Source organism: Drosophila arizonae, chromosome X (genome assembly GCF_054131065.1).
Source record: "Drosophila arizonae isolate 15081-1271.41 chromosome X, UAZ_ARI_1.0, whole genome shotgun sequence".
In the NCBI taxonomy this organism is placed as follows: domain Eukaryota; kingdom Metazoa; phylum Arthropoda; class Insecta; order Diptera; family Drosophilidae; genus Drosophila; species Drosophila arizonae.
In genome coordinates, this window is record NC_142927.1 from 14,596,313 (window position 1) to 14,617,264 (window position 20,952).

A 20,952-nucleotide genomic window follows, 5' to 3' on the forward strand; every position below is an offset into this window, starting at 1 on the left:
TTACTCCAATATCATCTATCATAAACAATATCTTATTATTTATATCCCATTGCAGACGCGTGCGTACTCTGTATGCCTGCATGGGTGAGAGCGAGGGCGAACTATCCTTTGAGCCAAATCAGATTATAACAAATGGTAAGTTTCAGATCTCAGATCAGATCGGATTGGAATCCTGGACTATAGTTTGAATCATTTGCAGTGCGATTCTCCCATGAGCCTGGCTGGCTGCAAGGCACGCTGAATGGCAAGACGGGTCTGATACCAGAGAACTATGTGGAGCATCTGAAGCCATACCACTAGAGTTTGCATTCTGCAGCATTCTGCCCCTCCTCCTCATCCAACCCGCTCCAGCTGCTTCGTTCCAGAACTGTGTCTAGCCTAGTGTAGTGTAAGCCGCATTAGCCCAAGTCTCTGTCATGTTAGAGCGCCAACCAAAATCGCAACTGTAATATTGTATAAAAACTGAGAGGGAGATAGAGAGAGAGCGAGAGAGAGAGAATGAGATGGAGCGAGTGAGCGAGCGTGAGAGGGAAATGCCACAGTGCGACGCAAATATAACTAATGCTTAAATGGTTATAGTTATACATGTATGTATATGCATATATATATATATATATATATATTTATATATGTATGTATATATGCTTACTGTAATGTTTAATCTTAACTGTAGTCTCTAAGCCTTATGTGAAGTGTTAAGTCTAAGCCATAAAAGCCAGTTTACTTTAGTAATTTACTGCAACCAATACCAACAACAAACAAATAACAACAACAAACAAATAACAACAACAACAACAAATAGAACTCGTTACGAACTATTCATAGAAGAGCGTCAAGTTGCGAGAAAATCAATTTTTTTTTTAATCAAGATGAAATTGTATAGTGATGAAAAATTAAGATGAAAATGGAAAACTTTGTTAAAGTTGAAGTTGGCAAACGAGACGCACAGAAAGCGAAAAGAAAATCATAAAATTAATCAATACACAACTATAATAACAATATAACATTTATAGGCATACATCTATCATACATATATTATATATATATATGTATATATGTGTACACACACATATATGTATATATAGAAATACATTTGAAAAGTAAAAAAGAAAAGAAGAAACCCCCCCAAGTAACGGCAAAAGTTAATTAATTTATTGTTGTACGCTTGTATTTGTTGCTTAATTATAAACAAACTTTTTTTTATTTGTTTACCTTTTAATGTATATAATCTAATTATTAATGGAAAACAAGATATTCATATATAAATATATATATATCTAATTGTAACATTTTGCACGTATGGAGAAGACGCGCAAAGAGCAGCAATTCAATATTTCAACAAGAAGAGTATATATGTATGTATATATATATTTAACAAAGAAATATATATATGTATATAATTATATATATTTAACAAAAGCCCACATTTTGTAAAGAACAACAACATTTACACGTGAATGTAAATCAAAAGCATATGCATTTACAAATTTTGTAAACAATAAAACAACTAAATATGATCGAGAAGATATTGAAATTCAATTGGTTTATGAAGCAGCAGGCGCTGCATAAATGCAATACGATAAGATCCTTGACTTTGATAGCATTATATGTGTATGTACTTATATATCTGTATTTCGTAGTTCACTACTCATAGAGTCGTCCATTCACTTGCTGTCGAAGCAGACAGATAGACAGACAGCCAACCGCCCAATACATTCCACATGCTTACCGTCTAATACAGCCCAACCACAACAATATTATACACAGTGTACTACTACTACTAATACTACTACTAACTACTACTACTAACTACTACAACTACTACTATATTATTGCATATGGAACGTTGCCAATGCAAAGGAATTAAACTATCTAAAAGTAAACTTCAAACTAACCATATCAAATGCACAACGACATTTATCGCGCGACTGCAAATCAATTAATGATCGCATTATAGAAAACCCACCAAAAAAACAAAAAACAAAAAAAAAAACAATGTACATTAAATAACAAAAATATAACCCAAGCATTCCACACACAAAAACAGATCGCACACCTAAATGATACCATCTACATGTTTATTTCGATAAAATATTTTTGTTAACATGTTGCCAAAAATAATTAAACAACTTGCAAAACAAATTAATAATATAATAAAAGCATATTTATAAAACATAATGTAACACAAATGCAATTGTTTTTTGTGTATATGGGAGCAGCACACTTACTTACATATATACACACACTGAGCCAATTTGTTTGGCTACAGAAGCGGGAGGCGTTCAAAAAACTGTTGAAGCTGCGTTGGCGGACAAAAGCTGACCGTCTCGTGCGTATAAAACATTTTGTAGCATTCAGCCATAGACCGCTAGTTTCCAACGGAAAGTAGGGAAGGAAAAATGGTTACAAAGCTTAGATTCCGAATCCCGTTATTTGTGTATATTTCAAGTTATTGGAAATTATAAACTCAATTTCGATAACCAATAAGACAGTCATAAGCAATAGTTTATTTTGGTTCATAATCAATTAAGCTGGTAAGTAATCGTAATGTAAGTTTTTCAACTGAATATGACCATGGATTTAGTACAAATTGTTTGGTATGGCAACCGCCACATCATACATATATATTCAAACTTACGCCACTGAGAACCTGCTGAACCTGATTAGCACATAAATTGGCCTTTCAGACAGCTGTTCGCGCTATTGTTACCGCCATCTCTGGAGCACAGCTGTCATTATGTGGTGTAGTGCTGCCACTTTTTGAAAATAATTATTTTAATTTTAATGGTCTCCAAATATAATGTACTGACAAAATAGTACCATTACATGCTATATTGTCTTAATGGCAGTATTTTGTATGTAAAATCTTAAATTCTGCATTTGGCGCCAAAACAAATTCAGCGCGCACTTTACAAATTTGTCTGGCAACACCAAGTCTTCCCGCCTTTTTATTTTAGGAAAATCTACACACAATTATATACGTCGTAGAGTGCTGCCCTCATGATAGTCAAACATCACCACCAACGCAACTAATAGCAAAAACAGAAAACGCATTGAGCAACAATAAATCGCGTTTCGAACGAATATTCAGCAAACTCGATGCGCCCGTTGCGCTGTAGCAAAGTGAAAAGTATCGTCGACGTTTTCGTCTTTGTTGTTGTTGTTGTTGCTGTCGCGCGCTCATTTTCCAAGTTGATTCCGCGGCCGCACCCGCTGCTGTTGCTGCCGTCAGCAGCAACATTTTATTTCTAGCCCAGAAAAAAAAGCAGAATTAGTGAACAAGTCGCATTTACAGTTGCGTTTAAGCTAAACTCGACGACGACACCATAACGACAACAGCAACAGCAACAACAACAACAATGAGCAACGATGTGCATGAGCAGGAGGTCGGTGCTGAAGTTGTGACCAGCGCTGGCGCCACAATGGACGACTACTTCGAACCGATGCGCCAAAAATTTGAGAGTCTCTGCCGTGACCTAAATATGGATATCAAAACCGAATCCGAGGCTTTCAAAATGCTCAAAGAAGTGCTCAAGCACTACTCACTAGAGGTGCGTACGTAATGGTCACTGGTCTGAAATCCATACAAAAACGCAGATATGCCCATGTCGCACAAAACACACACATACACATGCAGACAGCCACCCGCACGGTTCCCTTGTACACTCACTCACACTCACACATACATGCGCACGTATTTATGTATATTGTTTTGCATTGCAGGGGGAGATCTTGCATTGGTTCTGTTGCGCTCTATTCGTGGCCTGCCGTCAATCGACCACGCCCACTGTGGGTGGCCAAAATGCAGTCGTAATGGGGAATTGTGTGCCATTGAACAATTTGCTGCGTTGCTGTCAAATGAGGTGCGTAGTTTAATACATATTTATGTATGTAAGTAGCTATGTTGTTATCATAATTAATCACTGGCCCACTTTTTCTCTACACTCTCCCTCTGACACTCTCTCTCTCTCTCTCTCGCTCTCTCTCTATATATACATATACATTTACACTTGCAGCATCTACGAGTTCAAGAAGAAGATCAAACTGTGGTGCGACATGGCAAATATGCCCCACACCTTTGCACAGCAAATGGAGGAGCTGGAGCGCAAATTTAGCATCACATTCACGATCTACAAGAAGTACAGAGATATCTTTGATCAAGTCTTTTTATGTCCGCCCAACGAAAAGAATCACTCGAAGAACAGGTATGCACGCATTTGTGCTCTTTGTTCCATTTAAAGTAATGCCATTTGTTCAACGACGTGTCAATAGCAAATGCTCCTATATCAAGCTGGACGATATCTGCTGGCGTCTGTTTCTGTGCGCCAAGAATCAGAAGCCAACAACGACCCTTGATCTGGTCACATCGTACAATCTAATGATGTGCTGCATTGATCTCATCTACGCCAATGTGCTGGCCGAGAAACGCACTGATCTCATCAATCCGAAATTTGAGGGTTTGCCATCCAATTGGAACTCGCCGGACTTTGACGAGACCCAAGCCCGAAATCACTGTATACTTGCCTACTTCTGCGAGATGACCGACGAAGCCAAAGATATGAAGGCGACCGTCTTTAGGAACATTATGGACAGCTTTTTTCAGACGAATGTAATGCAGTCAACACACTGTCATTTTGACAACTTGTCATATTGTAACTGTCAAATAATCTCTAATGAATCCACAGACCGTCGTGGGTAATAAGGAGACGCTGCTCGGCTTGATATCGAACAAGAACTTTGAGCGAAACTTTAAGTCTCTGAATATCAGCTATGAGCAGTATGTCTTAAGCGTCGGCGAGTTCGACGAACGCATTCTTGGCGCCTATCAGCACGACGCTAGCGAGCACAACAATCTTAACGAACAGGCGCTCCGTCAACCCGTGACGCCGTTGACACGCAAACAGGACCTGCCCGCGCAGCCCGTCATGTTCGAGCAGAAGTTCGAGCCGGTGGCCAATGCCACAAACAATGTAAAGAAACTGAGCGCCACAGTCAGTCACATAACCGAGCCCACCGACTTTGTCAAGTAGGTTACTCAAAGCAGCTCCAATTTAGTGTCTCATTCATACAAATATAACATGATCTCTATAGAAGACAGGCTGGCGAAGCGGCCATTGCTAAGATGCTGCAAACAATTGGAGAAATGGAAGAGCAGTTTGTGGAAAAATTTCCGATGCGTAGCGAGGCTAGAAATCGATTTCGTATGGCCAAATCGCTTTACTTCTACCTGATCGATCCTATACTCCGTGACGAGATTACGACTAAGCCACAGATCGTGCACAAGATCTCATTGGACATCTGCATTAGGACGCTGATGGCCTGCTGCACAGAGCTGGTGCTCGAGGCCTACACCACGGAGCTGAAGTTCCCCTGGATTCTGGATTGTTTCAGTATTAACGCTTTCCAATTTAATAAGATCATCGAAATTGTTGTACGCAATGGCATCCATGGCACACCGGAGGGCTGCCTTACACGCAGTCTGGTCAAGCATCTTAATTCCATCGAGGAGACATGCCTAGAGCGATTGGTATGGAAGCGCAATTCGCCATTTTGGGAGATGATAGACCATGCGCCCAAACCGCTGCCCGGTTGGAGTGAGGTGAACGCTGACAAGGCAGCTGACCAACTACAGATATTTCTGCGCAAAATCCTTCTGCTTGGTTGGCTGCGTATCGGAAAACTTTGCTCCGAGCTAAGCCTCGGCGAGAAGCAGTCTGAGATCTGGACAATATTTGATCATTCGATCACACACAAAACTGATCTAATGAAAGATCGCCATCTCGACCAAATAATCATGTGTGCAATATATATTTATATAAGAGTAAGTAATCACAGTTCACATCATCATCAATCAGATATGACTCTAAGAGATATCTCTATTGTAACACCTCTCTTCACTTTCATGCTGGCTCTTATTATTATCTGAATGTTCCTGTCGACGTCGTCGATTTCAGGTAACGAACATGGAGGGACCCAAATTTAGTGACATTATGAAGGCGTATCGGAACCAGCCGCAGGCGGTAAATAGTGTCTATCGTGAGGTGCTCATCAAAGTCAATGAGAACGGCGAATATGAGCATAAAGATATTATCCATTTTTACAACTTTACATATGTGCCGGAGATGAAAAACTTCTGCACCAATTATCTTGCTAAGAATGGTGATGTATGTTGACTGTATGAATCCCGTGCTATTGGATCATTTGAATCACTATTGGAATATTTGGCTTTCAGAAAAATGTAAATCTCCTGATGTCGCCACACCCCACTGAGCGGCCAATGGTGCCCAGGAAGCTGATACACAACCACTCGCTTTACGTCAAACAAATGTCTAAGAATGAGATGCAGCAGTCGCCGGATCAGCTTGTCTACGTGATCAGCTCAAGCCCGTCCAAGGTAAGCAGACTGTCGCAGCCATCGAAATGCGTCGCTATCATCGAATCTCTTACAGAAACTGGACTATATGAACAAAATTGTGCTTGGCTCTGGAAAGCGAGTGTTGGATTTCGATGACAACGCCGTAAGTCCAATTGACACGAAACGACGTAGGATGGAGCAGCAGGCGATTCTCGATGAGCGCAAGGCCGAACGGAAAAAGACAGCGAGACAACAAGACGAGTAAAAACAGTTGGAACAGGAGCAGCTTTGAGCCTTGGTCACAAGGATATAGAATTTGTGGGGGTCACGGGGATAATGGGGCGTGGGGCGGGAGAGGGCGGGGTGAATTCATACTGAAATGCCAGATATATGAAATTCACGATGGAGGCATCTGCAATGTTATTTTTAATGACAGCAAAAACGGTTATCATTTTACTTATTGTTTAATTTAATACGTGTGCATCCTTTTAATAGTTTTTATTGCGAGTCATCCATATACATATACCTATACATATACCTTTGCATATACATATACATATACATATATCTATGCTTATTCTAAATATATGTATGTATACAGTATATACCCAGCACACACATTGATCGGTTTATGATGTGTGTGCATGCTAAGCCTTACTATCGGTAAGCGAAATAATATAATATAATATAATATAACGTAATATTAAATCTAGCAAAAGCTTAACAATCAACTGTCATCAACATCGACGCGCCAACTTTCGCTGTTGTTGTCAAAAGAAATTAACAACAACTATCGCACTAGATTGATTACACTTTAAATCAACAACTAGAACAAGTAGAATATAATTTTTTTTTTGTCAAAAATCATGTATACACATTTATGCGTTAAATAAAAACTCTTACAAAAAAATATAATTTAAACAAATCTGAAGCTAAGCCATCCGCCATTCGCAGCAGTTTTTGGACTCATTCAAAAGAATTAGACGAAACTCAAATCTCGATTTGCTCGCATTAAGTTTATTGGTGAAAAATGATTTGTTATTTGGGTTACGTAAAAAAGGGATTCATTCCATTGGTAGGTAATACGATTAACTGGCAATTGAGTTAGCTCTCTACGCGCAAGGCATTGCTGATGAATGTGAGGGCGCTTCGCTGGTCCGCCGTGAGGGCGGCGGCACCTAGGCGCTTCTGTAGCAGGGAACTGCAGGTGAAGAGTGGCGTCGCCTGCTCGGGCACAATGCGATAGGCGACACGCCGCCAGGTGCTGCTGACCACGTCCAGATGCGATTCGAGCGCATCGCGACAGGGCGCCAGATCGTCGGCGCGCGCTCGTTCGATCATGTGGGCCATGGCCAGGCAGAGCTGTTGCTGTAGTCCGTCGCGATGGTTGTACTCCTCGAAGGAGTCTAGAGCATTGGATCGTTCGATGGCCGCCAATAGCGAGCGCCACATGCTGGCATAATGCACGCCCATGTCCGCCCTATGCTCGATCTGTAGCAACACGGCGGTGGCATTGATGCGCACCTTGAAGTTCGCGTGCTGCACAATCAGCTGGCTGAGCGCCGCGAACAGCGTGTCCGCCAATTTGGCGCTCGTTGAGAATATTGCACGATTGCGCACCAGGTTGCCAATGGCATAGCAGGCATTCCACTTGACTTTGGCGCTGCCCGCAGCGCGCGCACAATCCAACAGCTTGGCCATGGCCCGCTGCATGAGCGCGTGCTCCTCGCCGGACAGCAGCCGCAGCAGATTGCCCATGGCACGCACCCCATTGGCGCGGACCTTGTCGTGGTCGCCACAGGCGAGAATAGCCGCTTCGATAAGGCGCCCGAGCAGTGCCTGCGAGATGCGCTCCTTCTCACGGGGCTCCTCCGGTCGTTCGGGCTGCACTAGTGCATCGCTTATGTTGCCCAGCGACCAGGCGGCCTTGATCCGCACAGCCAGCTGAGCGTCGCCTATAAGTTGCAGCGCTAGCTCTGCCGCATGCTCCACAAACACCAAATCATCGCGCATCGTCGGATGCAACACGTAAACAGCGAGCGCCCGCACGGCCGCTGCTCGCACCAGGCTGTCCGCTGCATCGTCGCTGCTGCAGCCCAAGAGGAAGGCCAGCAGCCCGGTGCGCTGCGCCTGGGGCAGGCGCTCGAAGCAGTAGCCGCCTATGTTGGAGAGTGCATCGCATAAGGAACACCGCAGCGTGGCCGTCTCGGCATTGGAATAAGCATCATAGATCGTAGGCAGCAGGCGTAGCCAGAAGCTCAAATGCTGCTGCTGTTGCTCAGGTCTGGGCTCTGTCTGCTCCAAGGCAAGGCGGGCCATTTGGAAGCCAATGGCGTCCAAGGCTCTTGCCCCATAGAGACGCACATCCCACGAGCTGTCCTGCAGGGCATTGCACAGCACATCGGCCAGGCGCGCCAGATGCTCGCGCAACAGGCCAAAGTGTGTGGTCATGGCCAGCAGCACCTGCAGACACTCGACGCGCAGCGGCGACGCGCTCATCGGACAGTCCAGATAGCGCAGCACGAGGCGCAGCAGCCACGAGTTGCGTGGAATGCGACCCTGCGGCAAAACAATGGGAGTTTTCTCAGCTGCAGCTGATTTTGCTGCCATAGGTGAGCCCTGCTCCTCCTCCTCCTCGTGCTCCTCCTCTATCTCTTCCTTCGGCTCCTCTTCATCCTCAAACTCCTCTGCATCGGAGTCGTAAAGTAATTCAAATTGTTGCACCTGCTCCTGATGGGCATTGTGGCGCGGCGATGCGTGCAACATGTTGACAGCGCGTCGCTCCTTCAGCGGCAAACCCACAGCGCAGGCCATTTCCTGGGTCAGTCGTGGCGTGGCCACCAGCATTTCCATGACCAGCAGTGCGGACACCTTGACGCTGGTGTCGGCATGCCGCGTCAATATTTTGACGTGTGGCACAAACTCATAGACGATGCCCATTTGCAGTTGCTCGAACGGAGTAGCCTGCACCAGAACCGCCAGGCACTTGAGGCACTGCGTCAGCACCGGCGGCACAAATTCGCGCTCCAGTATGCCGGCTAGCTGGCGATACGCCTCCATGACGCTGTTAGCCAGACTCATCGCAAACGGTGTGTAGTTGCTCGGCGCCAGGGCGCAGCTAGCCTGGCTGAGATAAGGCTTGGAGCCGTACAACACCTGTGCAGCCAGCTGCAGTGCCAGGGCGCGACAGCGTACGTTGCCATCACTGGCGCCAATGTACAGCAGGTGATCTCTATTATCGCGTCCGCCGGCTGCACCGCCATCGCCGCCGCCACTCGGGAAGAGCACATGCCAGTAGCCATAGAGGGTGCGGCGGGGCAGCTGCTTGGTGACGGCGCCCATCAGCTGCAGTGCTGCAATGCGCAGCTTCACCTGGCGCTGGCGCTGCTGTTTCTGGCCTGCCACCTGTGGCCCGGCGCCGTCTGAGCTGGGCGTGCAGCCGCCCTCAGAGTCGCCGCTCGGCGTACGACAGCCGTACTCATTGTTACCCAGCAACAGCAGCTTCATCCGATCTTCGTGTCCCGGAGCGTTGCTGGCGCCTTTGTTTTCTTGGAGATTGTTATTGTTATTGCAATTGCCATTCCGTTGCTTAGTCAGCGAACGCATCTTACGCGACTTGACGCGCCTGCCGGTAGCAGCTGTATTCTGATTGCTAGCAGCCGTGTCCACGTCCCCATCGTCATGCCCATAGATGGCCGATTGCTGGGCGGGATGCACCCGATGTGGCAATTGATATGCCGCCTTCGCCGTCGCGCCACCATCTGCCCTGCATCGCACGTTGGCCAGGGCGAGGCCTAATAGTTCCGGCGCATACTGTATGGCATAGTCCGCATGGTGGCTGGCTATCTTCTGAAGCAGCTGCAGTGAGTGGGCCAGCAACATCGTTAGCTCCTCCTGCTCCTGCTGTGCATGCGGCTGAGTGTCACCTGCTGTTGCTATCTCTGCCAAGCGTCCATCGTAGTGCATCTGCAGCAGTGAATTGCCCAGCTGGCTGCTTAGCTGTAGCTCCTTAGTCTGCTGTTCGCTATTTGGCGTGCAGAACATGCTGAACAGTCTGTCTTGGAAGAGCACCAATAGCAACGTCGCCTCCACGCTGCGCGGGTATGGAATGGCAACGAAACGTGGGAGATATTTGAGCGCGCCGGTCACTGGCAGTGATTCCACTAGCGGGAGCAGGCAGCGCACCGCATCCACTGTGCATTTCTGCTCCACTCGTTGCAGGAGCCACTCCAGAATCGGCTTCGTCTCACCGAGCTGTTGTTTTCGGTTCACGAGCAGCTCGTTCAGCCAGACCAGCCATGCGTCCAGGTTAACTGAGTCATCGCCCTGCCCACTGGCCGCCAGCGCCTCCTCTGCCAACAGATGTGCAAGCTGCGCCGCCGTGCTCGCGCCATATGGCCCTGCGGGCGTCTGGCTCTCGATGTTGCGCAGGAACTGCAATTGACGCTGATAGAGGCATGCATCCGCTGCAGAGGAGCATCGCGCTCGATTATTTACTGTTTGTAAGAGCGCATCATAGGCTTTCCTCTCCTTGTCCATTAAATAGAACTGTTCATATGCTTTGAGATATGGTAACAGCATATCGATATATCGATATCACGAGCGAATTTTTTATTTTCAGTTGAGCACTGGAACGGGATCAATTTAATATTTTTTCTTTTTATACTTAAATGTGACAGCAAGGCACCATTGATACAAAAACAGATTTTATAACACAGCCCCGAGCTTATGTTTTATTGCAAAATATGTGTCAACGCCTGCTTTTATCATGTTTCCCCTGTCAATGAAAAGCATAAACAACTCATAGTATATCTATGCTGTCCTTATTTCCCTTTCGCTATCGATAGTAACTAGTGGTAGTGCCGATAGTAGATTTGCGATAATATTGGTGATCATAGTCTTTGGCATTTTACAGCACTGCTAAAACATTTGGCGCGCTTTGGCATATTCAAATTGTTTTGAAGTAATTAATCACTTGACTTATATGATTTGTGTAAATATATGTATATCATAACCAACAGAAAAAAACGAATAATCATTTTTATATTCGAAGACATTTTAATGGCAAAAACATAAAATGCAAATACCCATATTCCAAATAAATAAATGCCCATTAAAACAATATGCAATGTTGATTGATCTCTCATACCAGGAATATATTTATTGTATAGATTCATAGATATATCTAGTATGTGTATACGTAGTATATATATATATATAATATTTAAGTAATTTTACAAATGTATAATTCATTTCATGCCTTTGTAATATATAAATTCTGCTCAGCAATAATTCATTGTATAATCCACTTCGGAATTCGCCAAACATCCAAAAACAATTGTGTATACAAGTTAAGTGCGTTAACCACGAACCAATGAATTCGTTTTGCACCCCATAGCAATCATACACCGCCGATAGACAGCACCAATGCGGTCTGCATAAGTATTCCCTGAGCAATTATCTACTTAGTAACATAACACGCTGAACAACAGACTGGCTAACTAACACCTTCACTCAAACATTGGCTCGCGTTAAGCTTATGTTCGTTCTATAACTATAATTATATTTGCAATATATTATATATCATACATAGGTCTTTATATAACTATTTAGGCGGGCTTCCAGTATTTTGAAAGGCGTTGAATTTAATCGTCAAAGTTGAAGTTCAAGTTCTACTATTGGAGTTTGTACACTTTGTTAGTCTTTAAAGCACACATTGTCATATGTGAGCTAGTTATATGTTATATATAGAAAAAAATAAATATATATATATGTGTATAGGTGTTTGGTCTACCTACAAGAAAATCGGTCATATATATACGTATATATTTATGTATATATATATATGAACGTTCTTATATTATATATGATTTGAGAATTAATAATTTCCATTCCAATCTTTGGCAAGACCGCAGATGTTGATCACAAGATACGTTTTCATTATCGAATATCTTCAGAATCCGTTACCTTATTCTAACAAATTTTATAACTTACTACATCTAGAACTACAGCTATCGTACAATATATAAATCCGTTTGCAAAACTCAACTCATACCACACAAAAACAAATTAATTAAATACTATAAAGTTTGTACAAAATTTGGCTAATTTTGGAGCAGTAACTTATATGGGTTGTTGGTAGGAAGGAATACATTCAGTTATCTCAAAAACTATCATTACAAAAAAAATATTTAAAAAAAAAAAAAAAACAACTTCAAAAATAAAATACGTAATCAAATAGAGTTTTGGTGGGTCACCATCTACCATTAATGGAACCGTTGGTCAGTTAGTTAAGTACATTCAACGATAAGGTCCTTGGAGCCGTGAGCCGTGAGCTATGCCCATACCTAGCATTAACTTAGCTACTAGTTTGTAAATGATTGGAGTCATTCGGATATAAGTTTACTAAAATCGCATAATAATGACAGCCGGCGGCGAGCACCACGAACAGATGCCAAATGGCGTGCGCCATGGGAATCAGACCATCTGACTTAAAGAATATAATGCCCAGTATATAGAAGGCACCGCCGAACTTCAACTGCAACATGCCATTGAAATTATGTCCCGTGAGCATGACAACGAGCGCCGGACCCAGGCCCATGACAATATAGAAGAAGGTCTCCAGACATTTGTAGCGTTCGTGGTAGAGCTGTAAGTAAACGAAACCGCAAGACAAGGCCAAAATGAAGATGAAGATGAAATGAAGCTCGATCGATTGAGAAACGCTCGCATCTTATCTTACTTGTTGGTAAGCAATCCCAATTGCAGCCATTAGCCAAATAATCCATTCCATGCAGAAGAGTATAGCAGAATGGTCGGTATTCTCCAGCGTCAGCCAGGGAAAATATGAGCCGGCAATAAACACATAGATCATGGCACGATCGCAACGATGCAAGACATTCTTTAGACCCTGATACGTCTGCCAGCCGAATGTGGGCCAAGCATTGTAGTTTTTTGGCGGTCTGAAGAAATAAACTGTGTAGAAAGTGGAACAGGTTAGCTATATATTTTGGCGAAACTCACTTATGTTCGGCACAGTAGCAAGAGCAGTGAAAAAATGTGGAAACTGTGAACAGCATACAGAGCGTGGTGCCATAGACCCATGAGACTAAATATTGGCTATAGCTGTTGGATCGCTCAAAGAGCTTGATGACGGCAAAAACGGCGGGAACTATCCAAATGCCATGGGTGATAACATTTGCCACTTGCTCGATCTTTGAAAGGAAATCAATTTGAATATATACATATATATATATATATATTTATATTTGCATACAAATTCCTATGTATGTTTCTTAGGTTTATTTAATATGGCTTACTTCTGTGGGTTGGTAGGCGCAGCCGGGCTTTGCTTTGGCATTCTTCCACTGAATATTTCGCAGTTGGAGCTTGAGCTTTAGATTCGATCGAATAATGCATTTCCATACGTGACTGAATAGATTATCCAGAAATGAGTATTTGTTTTGTATATCCTGCAGTAGATTATTCATCGTCCGCTCTCAGCTCGCTCTGCAGCTGGCCCCGTTCGCTGCACTGTGGATTGCTTTCAGCAGCTGGTTCTGTCGATTATTGTTATTTAAATACCATTCGCTTTGATTCTACACATATTTTGTTTATGTATATTGATATATCGCTCGATTGTAATAGGCCCAATGATTGACACTGGAGCCTGATAAGGTAGCCAAACCCCAATCCCCTTTATGATAGATAGATAGCGCAATATACCATTATATTATTGGACTTTTTATGTTTATAGCTCAATTGGTTTGCTGTGTTTACCTTATCGAACTTGTCGCGACGATGTCGAATTGATTCCGGATTAGCTAAGCGAAATTTGATAAGCCCTATCTGTTGTCTACCCTTACCAATCTAGCTGCCTAATTAATTTGTTAACAAAGAAATTGTTCAATTCACTTCAAATTGGCAAAGTGTTTGGTTGCATATGTTATCAAACAAAATTAATTCAAAGAGAAATTACAAATAAAAATAGAATCAGTTTGAATATTCAAAAATGTGTACTTATGCAATATTATGGTGTATATTATATTAAATTTAAAAACTTGAATTCAAAGAATTGCATAATTTGACAATAATAGTTTAATCAAGGAAATATTAAAATTCTTTTACTCATTGTTTGTTGTGACAAAATTCACAATTTTCGTTTTTTTTTGTTGGCCATTATTTGTGATGATAAGCTTAGTTCACTGATTTAATCAGCTGGAGCATTAGGTTAAATACGTCGTTTAAAGCGTGTAGATTTAGCAAACATTTGTGCATATATCACGATGCATATATAATTATATAGTTGCTACAATACTATATATGTATGTATATGCTTCAAATGCATTATATTCAATCGTCGTCGTCTTATCAAGGCGACTAGCGTGAGAGTGGTACGACAAGCTGAGATACTATTTAATAACGACTCAAAGTCCAATCTATCGAAACGTCGGAGCAACGAAGTGCGCCTTAAAGCCTTGCATTTGTCTACAGATTGCATTGAATAGATTGATGAACAATTGTACATATACACATACATATATGAATATATATGAAGCTTATACGTAGAGTCGATATTTGCTCCAAGGTCAGGCGCAGCCAGTGCCATCCACTTTTGCTGCTTGCATGCTGTTAAGTGGGTGGAATCTACTCTTGCGTCCCACAAATAAAAGCACGAAACAAATATAATACTAATAAAAGCAACAACAACGAGAACGAGAACTGGGAACCTGTGCTTCTTGTTTCCCGCTGGCAGCCAGTGTATCTGAGCTAATTTATTACATTTGAGTTTAGTTCAGCCCGTTGATTATGAATTATGCATGAATAGACAAGTACACACACATACACAGACAGAGAGTCTTGCATAGCATATATGCAGCTCTATGCATATGGAATGCCTTTTGATCGACCTGCCCGGCAACAATTTCCCCATGACCAAAACCCACCCCATTTTCGATTCATTTCCTCGTTGAGCATACTAATCGCCATATAAATAGCCCAAATGACAGCAGGCGCAACGTCTACTTGTTGTTTGCTTCATTGAGGATGGGGAGACAAAGATGGACATATGCCCATATACGTCAGTCAGCATTGTTTACACTCTAAAGCTCCTAATTCAATTTGTTAGCGTCGCCAAGGTGTTGTCCACTCTTTTGTTGTTATGTATTGTACGCACGCACACAGCCACAGACACAGACACAGCGACCGACACAGACACAGACTCACACTAACACACACACACACGTTTGTTCTATTAAGCCGACAAAAGGCGACTCTTCCTGCCAAATAAGTTAGAAACACATATATATTTAAGTTTTATAGCGCGCGCAATTAAAATCCAAAAGTCATATTGCACTATTTTAGCTTACAGAATGATTTTATTGCTATTGGTTTTTTTATTTACGTTATATTTAAAGCGCTCCGCTCTATGCTGTTGTTATAGTTATTTCTGTTTGTAAACTGTAAATACATTTATGCTTTTATGCTTTTTCTTTGGGACGATTACTATGGTCATCGATGTGTAACGAAATCGATATCAATACTTTTAGTACTTCACAGGGTGACCAAATATCTCAAAACGGTCTAAAATGGTCTAATGGCACACAATGCACAATTACCAAATTTAAGAGTTTTCGCATTTGTATGTCTAATTTTTTTTAGCAACATTCATACAGTGGCCTGTGCTATATTTTACCTAAATATAGCTTAAAGTTTTTATTTTGTGTTTGTACAGCCATGTTTAAATTGACGGCGGTTAAAATGAATCCAGGGCTGCACTGCAGCCAAACTAAACCAACCAAACAATTGTAACGCATTGAGCCTTAAGCTCGGGGAATATATGAATTTTAGCTTTTAGTTTAGTTGCAAGATAGTTCAAATGTGTAAAACGAGTAGTGATTCGTTAAGCTATTGGATAATTTAAATATAATGTGAATAGCCGTTAGTATTGCAAGCTGCTATATGTGATTTGAATCATCACTGAGTGCAGGCAGAACTATCGCTAATAAACAGATGTATCGATAGCTTATCATATTTATCGGGCATATTTGGCGCCAAGTTTGAAATAATATCCAAGTAAGTGTATACGAAAAATCATTTATTGGGTAAATTTCCTTTCGTTTTTTTTTTTCGTTTTCACATGTTCACAAAAATTTTACTTTATCTTTATTTGTTTAACATTTTAGTTGGGTTTGCCATTAGATTGATGTGGGGAATGTAATGTATTCGTGGGTGTACATTTTTGATTTTTGATTTACTAATATGTTTGAGGTGTATGTGTTTAAAAGTAGTTTAATGTTTAATGTTTATTGTATTGTTGTGTGTTGTTGTTGTTGTGTTGGCTTTTCGCATTTCGCCTAAGTGTCTTTAACAATCAATTACATCGAAAAGGAAAAATGTTAGTGGACTTAATGTACGCACATGTATATAATTGTTTTCATTCGTAATTATGCTTAGATAAAGTAGACCACTGCTTGGGACTGTTTAAATAAAGTTGCCTGGACACTGTCTTTAGTTTTTTAGTAGTGTGTAATTTTGTCTACATGGCATACACAGTGGTGTGCAGGTCTTGCAAATCAATGGTTAATCTATGAAGTTTTTTTTTAATAAATTTTTAATTTTGCTTTGAATCTAAACTATGACACAACTGACACCGAGAAAGCTTTCTTATGGATAAGGTTCTTTTTTTTTAATTATATATTTTAATGTAATTTTATTATTTATTTCTTGCGTGTTTATGGTTATTTTTGCATTGTTTTTTTTTTTTTCTTTCTTTCTTTCTTTTTTTTAGTGGCAGAGACAAACATACACTGAGTTGATATATGTAAGTAGTATAGACATTTCCATTAATCATTAGAGCCTGGCTGCTGCCGCTGGTTGATTACTTTTGCTGATTGGTTACGTTCACACATTAAAACAATTATATATGTAATTAAATACGTTTGTTTTCATAGAATTTATCATTGTATAGGAAACAACAAAAATGGACGCAAAATTATTGTTATTTGTTTTGTTTTGTTTTTTTTTTTTTTTTCTTTTTTATGTATACAAATATATATACTATATATGAATTTGTTTTAGGATTTCATTTTTATTTATTTTTCATTTTTGTTTTAGTGACCCATTTTGCCTTTATGTTTATTTAGCTATATAGGAATATGCAAAATGTACGTACACTTAGTATAAATAGTATTGTTACTAGTATGTATGCATGTATGTTTGTATGTATGTATGTATATAAATGCAGCTCTAAAACTTGTTTGCCATTTCTGTTTCTTTATTTTACTTTTTTCTCTTTTTTAATCTTTTTTGCCATTCAAATACATTTAATAACATTTCTATAGAAATATTCAAAGCTGAGGTAGTTTATTCATTTATTTATTTATTTTTAGTTTGCATATCTCTTTTTTTTAATTAGTATATAGTATGTATCGTATAAATGTATATATAAATGTACTTATACACCTTTTGGATTCTTTTTTTTTTTTTATTTATTTTTTTTTTATTTTTTGTTGTGTGTATTCTGTATTTTTTTATTTTTCAGTGTTTCCTTATGTTTTAGTTTTTACATTTTTATGCCTTAGTTTTGCAGATACACATGCTACACATGTAATAAATTCATAATTTAGACAAGTTTTGCTTTAGGTAGGGGAATTGTTGAGTTTTCGGCTCGTGTGGTATATAGTAGTAGTTACAGTAGTTTAGTCACATACATATATTATATATACTATATATCAAATAGAATCTCGGGTACATTTGCATAGAGTTCCATCATAGTAAAAGCGTTTGGCCCTAAACACACATTTCTTGGCATCATTTCGAGGTCGGTTGGTTGTGTGCGCTGCCTTGTCCTTGGCTGTAAACGAGATTCGTGTTGGAAATGTCGGAAAACTGAGAAGAGAAAATATAATTTGGGGGAAAAACACAAATTAAAAAATAACCGAATTGTGTTGGACTTGGCCAAAGACTAAAAAATCAATCAAAATATAAAAATCATGGCAAAAAAATAGGAAGTTTGCAAAAACTGGATCCGAGCTAAAATATGATAACTTCAATATCAATTGAAGTTGTAAAAGAAAATCAGCAAACCCAGAATCTAAAATAAAGATTGAAATAAAAAGAAGTAATTTTTTTTTTTGGTTTTTTTAATAATATTTTACTGTTTTTTTGTTGTTGTTTTGTTATATTTAAAATATTTATAGATAGTTTAGCTCAGTAATGTAGATACAATGTACAATGTAGATACATTAGGTCGCCTACACTTTTGTAGATTATCTTTTATTTATGTAGATTAATTAATGAACTTAACAAATAAAATGTAGACGACGAAAAAAAAATTTTTTAACTACAGATACGTATGTACTTTAGAAATAATTAAAGTAAAAATAAAAATATTTTAAAGTTCTTTTTTTTCGTTTTTTCTCTTTTGTTTATATATATTTGTGTATATATATATATATATCTATATTTGTATGTGTATTTTCTCATGTTATTATATGTGTATATATTTTGGATTATGTATATATGTTTATGGTTCTTCACTTGGCTCGCCATTTAAATGCTTCTTCTTGTTTTCAGTTTTTTTTTATGATTTGCAGATGGTGGATCCAGCAAACGGCTTTAATTATAAACTACTATCACACAGGCAAACCGTTAGCTGGATTTCGTTACGAATTCAATATTTACTGTTTTAAAGGTGTCTGGATAGAGGTCACCGGTGAAGGGTGATGCACAACAAAATGGCGTAGGCAATGAATGAATTTACTTAACAAAATATTATATAAGAAATGAATAGAGCGAACCAAATTCAGTTAAGACATCATTTCATAAAAACTCACTATATATATATATATATATATATAATATGCATATATCATGTATATATATACATATATATAAGATTGATTTGTGTGTAGGTGTGTGTGTGTGTGTTATGCTGGCCTTTGCCATTTTTTATTTTTTTTTTTTTTTTTTTGTATTTTTTTTTCTTTTTTAAATGCAATAAACATAACGGTAACTAAATATATGTTGTAGCTCAGTCTCCAGTTGATTACCGTGTAAATTTATTACAATTAAAAAAAAATTAATATTAAACACAAATATAAATTACATTATATAGAAAATGTTAAAAAAAAAATGCGAAATATACAAAGGGCAAAAACAAAAAAATAACAGCGAAACGAAAAAAGTATTAATAATTAAAATTATATTTCCTTTTCTTTTCATTTAAAATTTTCCGACGTTTTGCTGCTTTATAAATTTTGCTGTTTCGATGCACACTACATATATATATTTTATATATATATATTTTTTTATTTTATTTTTTTTATTATTTTTCTTATACTTTTTCTGGAAAATACACAAAAGCAGGCCTAATATTTGTTGTTTCATTTCGATTATTTGCTTGTTAAATATAATATTGAATTATATAGAGAAATTAGCTTAGGGCTCGCTTCAAATTTCTATGTGTGTGTGTGTGTATATATATGTGTGTGTCTGTCAATCATTTAATCAAACATTTTTCAATAATATATAGTATGTATATGTGGGTAGTGGTGTGTGGACATTTTTTGTTTTGCTTTTATTTTTTATTTTTTTGTTTTGTTTTTATTTTTTATTTTTTTTTTTAGTTTACAGTTTTTTTTACCAAGTTTTTAGTACATGTAAAACGTTTACGGCTGACAAAAAATTTGCTTCAGTTATGTTTTTATTTTTGTGTTTTGTATTTGTTTTCATATTTTCACCATTCTCTTTTTTTGCCTTCTTCTTATATGCTAAAAATATATGTATGTGTGTGTGTGTTTTTTAGTACATTCACATAGTTTGCTTCTCAAATTTAGTTGCTTGCTCAGCAACTTAAACTGTTTAATTATTATAAAATATTTTTTATGTACGTTCTTCCATGCATTGTGGTTCATATGCCAAACGTTTAAGTGGTATTTGTTGTTTTTTTTTTTATTTTTTATTTTTGTTATTGTTTAGTACAGTTGTGTCGTATCCGGGTAGTTTTTAACGGTTCTGGCTGTTGTTGTCTGTCTGCTGTTTTGGTTCTGTTTCTAGTACTCTGCTCTTAACTTTAATGCTTCTAAATCTCTGACCTTGTCCAGCTGTTTCATTAGTTTCTTGTCTTGTTTTGTTATTGTTTTCGCTTTTCTTGTTTCATTTCGAATTCATTTTTACTGTTTGGTGTTCAGTTTTTATTTTGCGTCCAACTTTTCTGCAAACAAAATCATTTTATTTTCTTTTAGTATTATTTTTTTGTTTAAACAAAATTAACCCCCAATTTTTGTTTATTTCATTTGTTATTGTATTTTCATCTTCTTTTCGTTCTTCTGACGTGCTCTGCGCTTCCGGAGTTTCACAATTTGAATACCATTATTTTTAGTACTTAAGTGTTTTTAGTTAGTATTTTATGTTCGTTAAATATTTTTCTCTTGTTACTGTCATTCGTATTCGTTCTTCATCTTGCATGTGAGATTTGGCTGATTTGGCTGCTTTTTGGGCTATTTGCTGCTGCTGTTGCTGCTTTGCTCGGCTGTTAACTTGCTATGCGTGTCGTCGTTTAGCCTACGTTAAAACTCGCATTATATCGTTATCTT

General features: G+C 39.2%; 4 protein-coding genes across 7 annotated transcripts in view; 2 read left to right on the plus strand and 2 right to left on the minus strand.

The window, feature by feature from the left end:
- Graf (GTPase regulator associated with FAK) overlaps positions 1 to 2,189 on the plus strand; it is a 63,128-nt gene extending 60,939 nt beyond the window's left edge. For both annotated transcript variants that reach the window (XM_018014342.2, XM_018014343.2), the window contains exons 12-13: positions 56 to 135; positions 200 to 2,189. In XM_018014342.2, the coding sequence (XP_017869831.2) occupies positions 56 to 135; positions 200 to 300 (181 nt within the window). In that variant the 3' untranslated portion in view covers positions 301 to 2,189. The remainder of the gene's footprint in view (positions 1 to 55; positions 136 to 199) is intronic.
- A 763-nt stretch (positions 2,190 to 2,952) lies between these two features.
- Positions 2,953 to 7,270, plus strand: Rbf (Retinoblastoma-family protein). The gene is made up of 9 exons (XM_089475412.1): positions 2,953 to 3,551; positions 3,724 to 3,863; positions 4,017 to 4,205; positions 4,273 to 4,609; positions 4,686 to 5,026; positions 5,092 to 5,821; positions 5,955 to 6,164; positions 6,233 to 6,394; positions 6,450 to 7,270. Exons 1-9 carry the CDS (start codon positions 3,360 to 3,362, stop codon positions 6,618 to 6,620), a joined length of 2,472 nt encoding a protein of 823 aa, XP_089331538.1. The 5' UTR covers positions 2,953 to 3,359; the 3' UTR covers positions 6,621 to 7,270.
- An 82-nt stretch (positions 7,271 to 7,352) lies between these two features.
- LOC108618363 (HEAT repeat-containing protein 6) lies at positions 7,353 to 11,180 on the minus strand. The gene has a single exon (XM_018014337.2). The coding sequence runs from the start codon at positions 10,934 to 10,936 to the stop codon at positions 7,460 to 7,462; it is 3,477 nt and encodes a 1,158-aa protein (XP_017869826.1). The 5' UTR covers positions 10,937 to 11,180; the 3' UTR covers positions 7,353 to 7,459.
- A 310-nt stretch (positions 11,181 to 11,490) lies between these two features.
- LOC108618392 (monocyte to macrophage differentiation factor) lies at positions 11,491 to 15,908 on the minus strand. Of its 3 annotated transcripts, none has more exons than XM_089475540.1 (5): positions 15,759 to 15,908; positions 13,675 to 13,914; positions 13,379 to 13,569; positions 13,098 to 13,317; positions 11,491 to 13,004 (listed from the first exon to the last, which is right to left on the minus strand). In XM_089475540.1, the coding sequence occupies exons 2-5, from the start codon at positions 13,843 to 13,845 to the stop codon at positions 12,714 to 12,716; spliced, it is 873 nt and encodes a 290-aa protein (XP_089331666.1). In that variant the 5' UTR covers positions 13,846 to 13,914; positions 15,759 to 15,908; the 3' UTR covers positions 11,491 to 12,713. The 3 variants fall into 3 exon arrangements, with proteins under 3 accessions (XP_089331666.1, XP_089331668.1, XP_089331667.1); XM_089475542.1 differs by having other exon boundaries at positions 15,724 to 15,867; XM_089475541.1 differs by lacking the exon at positions 15,759 to 15,908 and adding an exon at positions 14,135 to 14,232.
- Between the last annotated feature and the right edge of the window lie 5,044 nt (positions 15,909 to 20,952).